The sequence below is a fragment of the Chinchilla lanigera genome, unplaced genomic scaffold, assembly GCF_000276665.1.
Source record: "Chinchilla lanigera isolate Chin_1 unplaced genomic scaffold, ChiLan1.0 scaffold00018, whole genome shotgun sequence".
In the NCBI taxonomy this organism is placed as follows: Eukaryota; Metazoa; Chordata; class Mammalia; order Rodentia; family Chinchillidae; genus Chinchilla; species Chinchilla lanigera.
Window position 1 is genome coordinate 1109654 of NW_004955419.1, and position 11473 is coordinate 1121126.

The 11473-nt window shown below is 61.7% G+C and overlaps 1 protein-coding gene across 1 annotated transcript in view; it reads left to right on the forward strand.

The window, feature by feature from the left end:
• Positions 1-9967, forward strand: part of Fam129b (family with sequence similarity 129, member B) — a 30019-nt gene extending 20052 nt beyond the window's left edge. The window contains exons 6-14 of the mRNA XM_013513097.1: positions 3838-3953; positions 4558-4662; positions 4737-4899; positions 5500-5687; positions 6697-6852; positions 7098-7214; positions 7319-7426; positions 7526-7637; positions 8098-9967. Coding sequence (XP_013368551.1) covers positions 3838-3953; positions 4558-4662; positions 4737-4899; positions 5500-5687; positions 6697-6852; positions 7098-7214; positions 7319-7426; positions 7526-7637; positions 8098-8678 — 1646 coding nt within the window. The 3' untranslated portion in view covers positions 8679-9967. The remainder of the gene's footprint in view (positions 1-3837; positions 3954-4557; positions 4663-4736; positions 4900-5499; positions 5688-6696; positions 6853-7097; positions 7215-7318; positions 7427-7525; positions 7638-8097) is intronic.
• Positions 9968-11473: the final 1506 nt, after the last annotated feature.

Below are 11473 nucleotides of genomic sequence, written 5' to 3' on the forward strand. Positions count from 1 at the left end.
GCGCCTGCCTGGCAAGCGCAAGGTCGTGAGTTCGGTTGCCGGTACTGGAGAAAAACCAAAATAAATAAATAAATAAATAAAAGTTATCATAGGAAAGGACGCGTTGCCACAAACCTCCCTCAGAACCCTCCCGCTTGCTTTGAATGTGCTAATGCCATTGTCCTGGCCACTTTCTGAAGCACTTCTGGAAGTCCTTGTTCGGCAGTGTTTTTATGAGGTGTGATTAAAGAGAAATAGGTGCATGTTGCTGCTGGGCGCCCCGCAAGGGAAAGGCAGGCTCGTAAGAACGTTACAGTGTGTCCTCATCTGCCTCACTCATCAGGTCGGGCACTGTGTGACTTCTGGCTCTTCCCCAAAGTCAAAATGACTAAGAAAGGTAATTGTTTTGGATCAATTCAGGACATCAAGCTGGGCATGTTGGTGCCTGCCTGTAATCCCAGCACTTGGGAGGCTGAGGCAGGAAGATCCCTGTGAGTTTGAGGCCAGCCTGAGCTACATAGGGAGACCCTTGTCCAAAAAAAAAAAAAAAGAAAGAAAGAAAAGATAAAAAGAACATTGAGGCAGACAGGACAGCAGAACTAAAGACGCAAAAGAGGACTTCCAGAACTGCTTCAGAAAGTGGCAAGGACAGTGGGATAAGTGTGTTCAAAGTGGGGGTGGGGGTCTGAGGGCATTCATGGCAATGTATCTTTTACTGTAATTTAAAAAAATTTACATATACACTGTATTTTTCCATCATGACTCAGGAGGCTAGGGAAGAAGAGGACCTGCCCAGGCCCTGTGCTGGGGTGGGGGTGGGATCCTTCTGCCCGTAGTACTTGGTCTCAGGAGGCAGAGGGCGATCCCTGCGCCTGCCCTCCCCTCTCCCTCCAGCACAGCTCCTCTCCACGGCGAGGGGCGGTGTGGGCGCCTGGGTGGAAGCCAGCTCACCCCACCTCTCCAAGCTACCTCTGCCCATGTGGAATCTGCCAGTCTTCCGTCCGGCCCACCCCTGCCACCTGGGCTGGGCCCTGCCCTGCTGCCCACAAAGGGCCTCCTGTTCCCAGGTCCCTGGGGCTGGGGCTGGGGCTCTGCTCCCCGGCCTGGGCGTCCTCCTCCCTCCCCGACCCGGGCCCTGGAAACCGAGGGTGGCTGACCTGGCCTGGTGGGTTGAGGGACCCCAGGCCGGGTGGGGAGGGTGTGCGGGCAGGGCCGGGTGGGCGGGAGCCACCCCCTCACCACCCACGACATGGATGATGGTGGGTGCTGTTCCGGGAGGCCTTGGCAGCCCTGGGGCCTGGGGTACTGCGGGAAGGAGCGGAGGCCGCCGGGCGGGGCGGGGCGGGGAGGGGAGGGCCGGCCCCCAGGCGGAGCTGACAAGCTGGTTTCAGACGAGGCGTGAGAACCTGGGCCTGGAATGTGTGGAGCTGGAACTGCTGGCTCCTGGGGCGGCCAGGAAGTGGGGGCGGGCGGAGGGAGCCGAGCTGGGTGGCCGCCAGCTCCGCCCAGGCCCTGCATCCTGCATTCCTGGGGCCACAGGGGGTGGCGGGAGGCAGCGGGGCACTGGCGGGGCTCGGGCCCAGGGGCAGTGGGGCGGAGGGGTCGGGGCTCCCCCAGCTGGCCGAAGCCCCTCCTGCCTGCCTCCCGGACTGAGGGGGGAGCTTGCTGTGTCACAAGGTCTCTGGGTCTGGCCTGATTCTCCGGGCCTTGGGTTCAAGCTCCAGTTCTGCCACTCCCCAGCCGTGTGTCTGGGAGCCTCGGGGAGCCGAGGTTTCCGGTTTCTTCATCTGGCTGAGCCATGTCTCAGAGCTTGCAGTCTGGACGGCTTGTAGGACTCAGATTTAACTTTCTCCCAGGTCTGCAGGCTGCAAGTCCTGGTCAGGTTATTGTTGGGGACATCTCTCTATGAGCACCTGGGGTTTGGTTTGTTTTCTTATTTATTTATTTATGTATTGAGATTGGACCTCACCCTGTTGACTCCTGCTGACCTCAGACTTCTGGGCTTCAGCGATCCTCCTGCCTCAGCCCCCCACCCCAACCCCGTAACTGGGTGTACCACGGGGCCCGAGAAATTTCCCCTTGTAGCTGTGTATATGGTGTGTGCACATCTGTAACCACAGCCACTCAGGAGGCTGAGGCAGGAGGATCACAAGTTTAAGGCCAATCTGGGCAACATGACAAGACCCTGTCTCATATAAAACTTGAAAAAGGACCAGGCATGCAGCTCAGTAGTAGAGGAGGAGGAGGAGGAGGAGGAGGAAGAGGAGGAGAGCACCCCTGGGCTCAATCCCCAGAACAGAGAGAGAGAGAAAGAGCCTGACTGAGTTCCCCTTCTGATAAGGACCCCAGTCGGACTGGGCTTAGCTCTGGTCCTGGTGTCTGTCTGAATGCTGCTCCATTGTGATGAACTAAAGATTAGGGAGAGTGGAGCGTGGTGGTGCACCCCTGTCATCTCAGCAGGCTGAGGCAGGAGGATCACTGGGAGTTTGAGGCCAGCCAGAACTACATACGGAGATCCTGTCTCAAAAAACAAATACGTACACATGGGGCTTCCACGTGCGTGGAGGGTGGCAAGGGCGCCAGCCAGCGCTGGGACGGGCGACGGGCCTCGGTTTGCCGTCTTGTCACTCTGCTCTGGCGAAGGCCGAGTGCTGTGGCCCGCCCCTCCCGCGAGGGGCTTTCTCCCCTCAGCCCGGCGTCGTGGCAGTGGGCGCTGGGGTTCGCGAGGCGCCGCTGCAGCTTCCCTTCCCTGGGCTCTGGGGACACCGCGGCCAGGCGCACGGCCAGGGAGCTGCCCCACACAGGCAGGTTGTTGCAGCTTCCGCCACGGCCTGCTCGCCCATGTCTCGGCCTGGGGCCCATGTCTCACTCATGCCTCCCCCAGCACAGGCCCCTGACACCACCAGTGACCACAGACAGGGCATTTTTCTAGTCATTATCAGTAAAAAAAAAAACCTTCCTTTTTAAAAAATCACTGTGCCAGGGTTGGAACCCAGGGCCTGGTCCTAGACCTGAGCTCTCCTGCTGAGCTATGCTCCCAGCGCCATTTAGGTTTTTTTATTTTGTGCTTTTTGAGACAGGGTCTCACTAGTTGGCCTTGGTTGGCTTTGGTAGTCCAGGTTGGCCTTGCACTCAAGGCAATCAGTCTTCCTGCCTCAGCCTCCTGAGTGTGCTGGGATTATAGGCATGTGCCACCATGCTTGGCCACATTTATTCTTCAGTAAAGTCCTAGCATTTGTACCAGGAACGGACATGGTCACTAGGACAAGACAGACCCAGAGCTGGCAGGGCTGTCTAGTTTCTATTAGTTCCTGGCAGAAAATGTCATGGTGGGGACCTGCCTGCCTCTGCGAGGCTGAGGCCGGAGAAGTACCAGTCTGAGCCCAGCTTGGGCAACTCAGCAAGACCCTGTCTTAAAATAAAAAATACATTAAAAAGAAAAAAAAGGCTGGGCATGTAGCTCAGTGGGCAGGCCCTGGGTTCAAGCCCCGGTACCAAAACCATCAAAAAAACAAAAGAAGGAAAAGAAAAAAAAAAAAGAAGGACCCACAGGGGTCCTGAGCTCCCTGCGCTTCAGACTTCACGGCTCCCAGCATGTCTCCACCGTAGCCCAGGGAGCCCCCGGCACACAGGTGAGGCCCGGCTGGGGTCCCTGTTGCTGCTGCCAGAGAGAACCTGAGGCCCCTGTGGCTGTGGCTGTGACCTCAAGGCTGGCCTGCTCTGGGGTCTGGAGCAGCAGGCTGGGTGGGGGCACTGCTGCTGTGATCGCTGGAGCTCCCGCGGGGGTGGCCTGGGCACGCTGATGTGGCCAGGGTCTGCTCGGCCGGCTGACCTCCTCTGTCCCTCCCTGCGGGCCAGGCATTCCTGAGGACTCCAAGGTGGAGGGCCCGGCCTTCACGGACGCCATCCGCATGTACCGCCAGGCCAAGGAGCTGTACGGCACCTGGGAGATGCTGTGCGGGAACGAGGTGCAGGTGAGGCCGGGCAGGGGCTGCAGACGGGCTGGGGGCGACGATGAGCTCGTACTGGACAGCGGGGGGCAGGGGAGCTCCACGCCTCGTTACTTGGTTCACTCACCCGCTGAGCACCTCGCTGGGCCGGGTGCCGTGTACACACGCAGCCCTGGCCCCCAGGAGCTCTCTGACTCCAAGGAGAAGCTGCCATTCAAGCGGAGTGTGCTGGCGCATGCCTGTAATCTCAGCACTCGGGAGGGAGACTGAGGCAGGACTGCCACAAGAATCACCAGGAGGAGGCATGCCATGAGGCCAACCTGATCTATGTAGTGAGACTCTGTATCAGAACAAATGAAAACACACACACACACACACACGTGCAGCCAGAATGGAAGTGTATGGAGTGTTGGAGATGGGAGGCCGCCATGTGCAAAGGGCCTGGGCCCAGGCCTCTGAGTCCATCTGAGGGGCCTGTGGGGCGCCCAGGCAGGTAAGCCTGACACCCTGGAGTACCTGGAGCCAAAGGGCCAAAGCAGAGGAGAGGGGCTGGAGGGGCCAGGCCAGGATACAGAGAGAAGCAGGCCGCTGGCCTCCAGCAAACCTGGCTTGGGCCTCTTGGTCCTAGATCCTGAGCAACCTGGTGATGGAGGAGTTGGGCCCCGAGCTGAAGGCAGAGCTTGCACCACGGCTGAAGGGCAAGCTGCAGGAGCGGCAGCGACAGTGGATCCAGGTGGGCTGGGACCAGGTGGGATGCGGGACGGGGGCCGAACCCTCAGCCCCACGTGACACCGATGCCCGCCGCAGATCTCGGACTCTGCGTACCGCATGGTGTATGAGCAGGTCAAGGTGCTCTTCGAGGAGACGCTGTCTAAGCTGCAGCGGGCCCGGCCCGCCATGGAGGCGACCATCCGCACGGACATGGACCAGATCATCACCTCCAAGGAGCACCTGGCCAGCAAGATCCGAGGTAGGCGCCAGTGCGCACCTGTGGCCCCCGGCCGCTGAGGGGCTCGGCCACAGCGCCCCAGGGGTCCACCAGGCCTCCTTTCTGTTTGCTGCACAGTCTGTGCTTGTTGATCATTTTTGAAAATCAGAATCCAGGCCTGGTGTGGTGGCCCACGCCTGTGATCTCAGCACTCGGGAGGCTGAGGCAGGAGGATCACTGTGAGTTCAAGGCCAGCCTGGGCTACATAATGAGTTCAAGGCCAGCATGAACTGCATAGTGAGACCCTGTCTCAAAAACAAAACCAATGCACAGCCCTGTGCATGCTAGGAAGGGCTGTATTCCTGAGCTACATTCCCTTTCGAACAGCAGTTTTCTTAGTTTCTTCCTGTCAGTATCAGAAATACCTCCGGTCCAATCTCGGAATCCCCTGGTATTTCTACCGTGTGGGTTTGTTGTCTTGGCCAGCTCTTCCTCTGCAATCATTGAGCCTGGGAATGTAGCCGCCGCCAAGGGCTTTCTGTAAAAACAGCGTAGTTCATGTGCCTCTGACACGGGAGCCTGGGGTAGCCCTGGGTGCCACCAGCTGGGCAGGAGCCCCCCTGACCTCTCCTTGGGGTGCAGCGTTTATCCTGCCCAAGGCGGAGGTGTGTGTGCGGAACCACGTCCAGCCCTACATCCCGTCCATCCTCGAGGCCCTCATGGTGCCCACCAGCCAGGGCTTCACCGAGGTGCGGGACGTCTTCTTCAAGGAGGTCACCGACATGAACCTGAACGTGATCAATGAGGGCGGCATCGACAAGCTGGGCGAGGTACGCTGGGCCTGGGTCTGCTTCCCCAGGGGCATGCAGGGGAGCTGCCCAGGCAGAACCTGTAAGCAGGCTAGGATTCCAGCTCTCTGAGAGGCTGAGGCAGGAGGATCGCAAGTGCAAGCCTAGTGTGGGCAACTTAGCGATACCCTGACTCAAAAAATACGAAAAAGCCTGGGGACGTAGCTTAGTAGGAAGGTCCTGGGTTCAATCCCCGGTACTGGTGGAGGGAGGGGGAGCTATAAGCAAAGATCCCATGGAGATAGACCAGGACAGAGCTGTCCCAAGTCCTGGTGGGGGCCAGCAGTTAGGCAAAAGGGGGAAAATTAACTCCCTGGGAAGCTAAAATACAAGACTTTAAGCTGGATGTGGTGGCACACACCTGTAATCCCAGGACTCAGGAGGCTGAGGCAGGATGATTGATTGCTGTGAGTTTGAGGCCAGGCTGGGCTAAAAGTGAGTTCAAGGCCGGCTTGGAATATATAGTGAGACCCTGTCTCAAAAAACAAAAACCAACAAAAAAGCATGAGTCAGGTACCCTACGGATGGAGACTGCCCGTCTGCCTCACTTGTCCTCGGTTACCTGGTTCTTGGAGTGAGTCTCATTCCACAGTCCCCATTTCCAATGCCCACATAGCTGTCGGGTAGGTATAGAATCCATCCCATATCCCAGCCACCTCCTCTCCACTTCAAATTTGGGAGCCTACGGACAATGAGAATCATAGAAATTGAGAAATGGCAAGGTCGTTAGATGTCATGAAAAGCCACCTCCCGATTTTGGGCTGAGGACGCCAAGGCCCAGAGGGGGACAGTGACCTGCCCGAGGTCACGCAGCACCCCAGAGGGGATGAGGAGGCCTCCCTTCAGCGCTGCCTTCCGGGTTTACTTGGTGGGCACCAACCCAGGAGCCCACTCCTGGTGGCCAGTGCCAGGCTCGGGCAGGTGTGGGTCTGTGGGCTGCTCTGCCCCCGGGTGGCCCCAGCTCAGGTCCGTGTGTCCCCGCCGCCTGCAGTACATGGAGAAGCTGTCCCAGCTGGCGTACCACCCCCTGAAGATGCAGGGCTGCTATGAGAAGATGGAGCCGCTGCGGCTCGACGGGCTGCAGCAGCGCTTCGACGTGTCCAGCACCTCCGTGTTCAAGCAGCGCGCCCAGATCCTCATGCGCGAGGTGGGCTCCGCCCCCCACCTTTCGCGGCTGGCCCTGCCCGGACGTGCGGCCCCTCCCACCTCCCCGGGCTCCCCGCCCCTTCCTGTGCCCACAGTAGACTGCGACCCGCGTGAGCGAGGGGCACGCAGACCGCCCCCCACTCCTCCCCGACAGGCCGGGTGGGGCTGGCTGGAGACCCCCTCGGCGGCACGCAGCAAGGGGCTGCGGTCACTCGAGCGGTGTCCTGCGCCCGCGTGTTCCCGCAGCAAATGGACAACGCGGTGTACACCTTCGAGACGCTGCTGCACCAGGAGCTGGGGAAGGGGCCCACGCGGGAGGAGCTGTGCAAGTCCATCCAGCGCATCCTGGAGCGCGTGCTCAAGGTGAGCCCGGCCCTGGCTGCGGGGCCTGCGGGGGCGGGTGCCAGTGCCCTGCTGCCCACGCGGCCTCGAGCTGCTGACCCAGGGTCCCCTCCCGTGTCGCGCAGAAGTACGACTACGACAGCAGCACGGTGCGCAAGCGGTTCTTCCGGGAGGCGCTGCTGCAGATCACCATCCCCTTCCTGCTTAAGAAGCTGGCGCCCACCTGCAAGTCGGTGAGCGGCCCACCCCACTCCGCCGCAGCCTCCCGGCCCCGCGGAGCCGCTCGCGCCCTGCCCTGACCCGCGTCTGCTGCCCCCTGCTGTTCCCCTCAGGAGCTGCCCCGCTTCCAGGAGCTGATCTTCGAGGACTTCGCCAGGTTTCTCCTGGTAGAAAACACTTACGAGGAGGTGGTGCTGCAGACCGTCATGAAGGACATTCTGCAGGGTGAGGGGCCGCGCGGGCCTGGAGGGCCGGGGCTGGGTAGTGGCAGCGAAGGGACAAAGGAAGGCCCAAAAGCCCAGGCATGGTAGCACACACCCGTAATCCCAGCACTCGGGAGGCTGAGGCAGGAGGAGCGCTGATAGTTTGAGGCCAGCCTGGGCAACATAGCGAGACCGTCTCTAAAGCAAACACAAAAACAAAAACACCAAGGGAAAATAAAACTATCCCCACTCCCCCGCCCCATGGCTGAGCGGAGACACTGGTAGCCGTGTAGCCCCTGGGGAGCCGCTCTGGCTGCCTCTCTGTGCCTGTTTCCTTTTGGCTTTGCTGGGAGCCTCAGAGGGACATGGTGGTTAGCAGCCTGGGCTCTGGGCGGCTGGAGCCACAATCCAGGCCACTCCAGGGGTGGGTGGCAGGGCCCTCGGCACCCACCGTGCGTCCTAACCCGCCGTGTGGTCTGCAGCCGTGAAGGAGGCGGCCGTGCAGCGGAAGCACAACCTGTACCGGGACAGCGTGGTCCTGCACAACAGCGACCCCAACCTGCACCTGCTGGGAGAGGGCGCTCCCATCGACTGGGGCCAGGAGTACACTGACGGCGGCAGCGGGGGCAGCCCCAGCCCTGTGACCCCGGAAGGGGTCACCCTCTCGGAGAAGCGCCGGCGCGCCAAGCAGGTGGTGTCCGTGGTCCAGGACGAGGAGGCGGGGCTGCCCCTTGAGGAGGGCTCAGAGCCATCACTGGCGTCCCCGGACAGTGTCACTGAGATCCGAGGCCTGCTATCCCAGGATCTGCAGGCTGAGAGCCCCCTGCCCGCCGACCCCCTGCTCAACGGGGCCCCGGCCCTGGAGCGCCCCCAGCCTGAGGCAGTCCCCGAGATGCCCTCGCCACCCGGCTCGCCGCCCCAGCATCTCCTGCCTGGGAAGGCTGTGGACCTTGAGCCCCCCAGCCCCACTAACCAGGAGACTGGGGAGCAGGTGTCCAGCCCCGGTGGCCGCGCTCCCGTCCACACCACCGAGGACAGCTCGGAGGTGCGGACGGAGTTCTAGGCAGCTGGCCTGAGTGGCCGCTTCCTCTGAGGCACCAGCGGGCTCGGGGCCATGGCAGGGGCACCCCACACTGTACCCACTGAGTCACTTTACTGGGTGTAGCCCCCCCCCCCCCGGGCTGCTCCCCGTCTTCCCTTGTGGGCTGATCTTGGATGCAGGGTCTGGTCTCCAGGCTTTCTCTTCGTGCTGGGGGTTGGGGGGCTGGGGGCTCCTCGATCCCGCCTTGCTTCTGGCACCTCCGTTTCCCTCCCCTGTGGGTCTTGCCATCCCCCGAGGGAGAAGGATGGGTGCACGTGGGGCACCGTAAGTCTGGGAAGCTGGCGAGTTCCCTCATCTCACCGGGGGTGCACTGGGAGCGGGGCAGTGGAGGAGGGCAGAGCCTGGTGGCCCCATTTCCGTCCTGCCCCCTCCCTGCCGCCCTAGGCTAGCTCCCCAGGACACTGACTGTGCCCTGCCCGGCTGAGGGGGATGGACGAGGGGTCACCAGGCTGGGGGGAGGCTGGGTGTGGCACTGTCCCTGAGGGGCGGGGCTGCGGGCTGAGGACGGAACAAAGACCCGGAATGTGCTGGTGGTCTGTGGCGAGAAGTGTCTGAGGGACGAGGGTCGGGAGTGTGTGAGGGAGGCTAGAGGCTGGGCCGGCAGCGTGAGTGTGTTTGGAAGTGGGGGCCTGGGCGCGCTGCGTGCACCTGTTCCTCCCCGTCCCGCCCGCCCGCTTGCTGGCCTGGGATCCGGCGTGGCCCCGGGGCTCCTTGCCTGCCCCGTGCGTCTTGGCTCACACTCTGGGCGGGCAGGTTGCCCCGAGGCCCGGTGCCACTTGCGGTCACCTCCGAGGGGCCTGGATGGGGCTCCCGAGGGCGAGGGAGGGGGCGGGGCCTCCGCTGCCTCTGAGCCTCGAGTCACCCGGCCCTGAGAGTTCTCGGCCCCTCTGTGAAGATGCCTTCAGGAGTCACCTTGGGCTGGGCGCCCCTTCCTCGCTGCCTGTTCTGAGCCCTAGGGTCAAGCTGAGGTAGCCCCCGTGTGGCGGCCCACACCCGGGGTCCAGTACCCCTGGCTCAGCGTCTTCTGGGCTGCACACCTGCTCCCCAGGGCAGGGGCCTTACACCCACAGGACGGCAGCTGGTGCTCAGGGACCCCCAGCGCCCCCGGCCCCGTGCCGGCTGCATCACTAACCTCTCCTGACGTTCTCCAGTGCCTTGGGGGTTTCTGCCAGCCTTCCTGGATATGGTATTACAAATACTATGCAAACTGTTCAAGCTTCTGCTAATCAATAAACGCTTTATTTAAAGTTGTTCTTGTGTGCTGGGGGTGGGCAGGCTGGGAGTCGGGAGGGGGCATGCCTGGGCCAGCGACTATACAGGACAATTCTGAATACAGCCACTGGTTCACAGGCTCAGTTTTGTTTGTTTGAGACAGGGTCTCACTATGTAGCCCAGGCTGGCCTTGAACTCACAGCAGTCCTGTCTCAGTGTCCTGAGCTAGGATTATAGGTGTGTGCCACCGGGCCTGGATCCACGATCTGAGTTCTTATCCCACTTTACTGAAGAGAAGAGACTGACGCTCAGAGAGAAAGGGACTGTCCAAGGTCATGGAACTGTGGGTGACTCTGCTTCTGATGGCCACTTGGGGTAATCTCTGCCCAACCTGGACAGGCTGCTGCTCAGCAGGGCTGAGAGGCAGGGAGACAGCAGGGCCTTACAGCCGGTCAAGGCCCTGGGTGTCCACCCAAAGCTGGATGCAGTCACACCAGCGCTTGCCAGATCAGATCCCGCGCTGGCATTTGGTGAGAACTGAACTGTGTTTACATTGGGGGCCAGGGGTGTGGGACACCTTGGCTGAGGTTACGCTGAGGGCCCTGCAGCTGGGACGGGCAGCCCCTGTCACCAGTGTGCCTTGTCAGTGGGTGACACATGTCCCTACTGGTGTCCCTGGTCACCTGTCCATCTCCCTCAACAGCACTGAGGTGCAGAACACGGCTTGGGGCCCGAGGCTGGGGATCCCACTGGTGTCCTGTTGTCGGGGGCGAATCTCAGCCTGGAGCTCCTCAGCTACATGAGGGGGTGGCAAAGGTCCTTGCTCCCTAGCGAGATGCGAAGACCCATAAGCCACTGCGCTCCACAAAGTGGCCTGGCCTGCTTCAGGCCTCAGTCTCCCCTGTAGGCCAGGCAGAGCCCAGGAAGGTGTGGGTGGAGGCACCCAGCCCCTGCCCGGGCCAGCAGGGCTCACACCAAGAAGGGCATTCACCCAACTTCTAGGCTGCAGGAGTGACAGTTCCAGTGAGGTGGGGGAACTGAGGGCCAGGGTGAGATCTCCGCCACCCAAGGGCGCCTCTCCCCAACGCATCCATAGGGACGCCGTCCCTCAGGGGAGCACTGCGCGCCCCCTGGTGGCCGCCAGCCTGAAGGTACCATACTGGACAGGCGGGAAACAGGCGTGGAGGCTGGCGCGAGCCCAGGTGTCTCGAGCGAGGCTGCCTGAGGTGAACATGCACGTCTCCCTCGCGCACAGGTACACACCGCTGCTGGGATTCTGCCCGGGAAGCTTCCGGACTCCAAACCCACACTGCCACATCCCTGTTCCGAGGTCTGGGCATGTGCCCACCTCCGCCTCGCCTCACCCGTCTAGGATAACGACAGTGCAGATGCAGTGTGGGTCCACAGGGCACCTCCAGCTTGCGGGTCAGGGGCCCCGTCCCCCGCCTGGAAAGGGGGTTGGACAGCTTTGCCTTCCAGAGGGGCTCTGCCTTCCCAGCCTCCTGCCCTCTGCCCGCAGGAGACCCTCAGATGAGCCAGGGAAG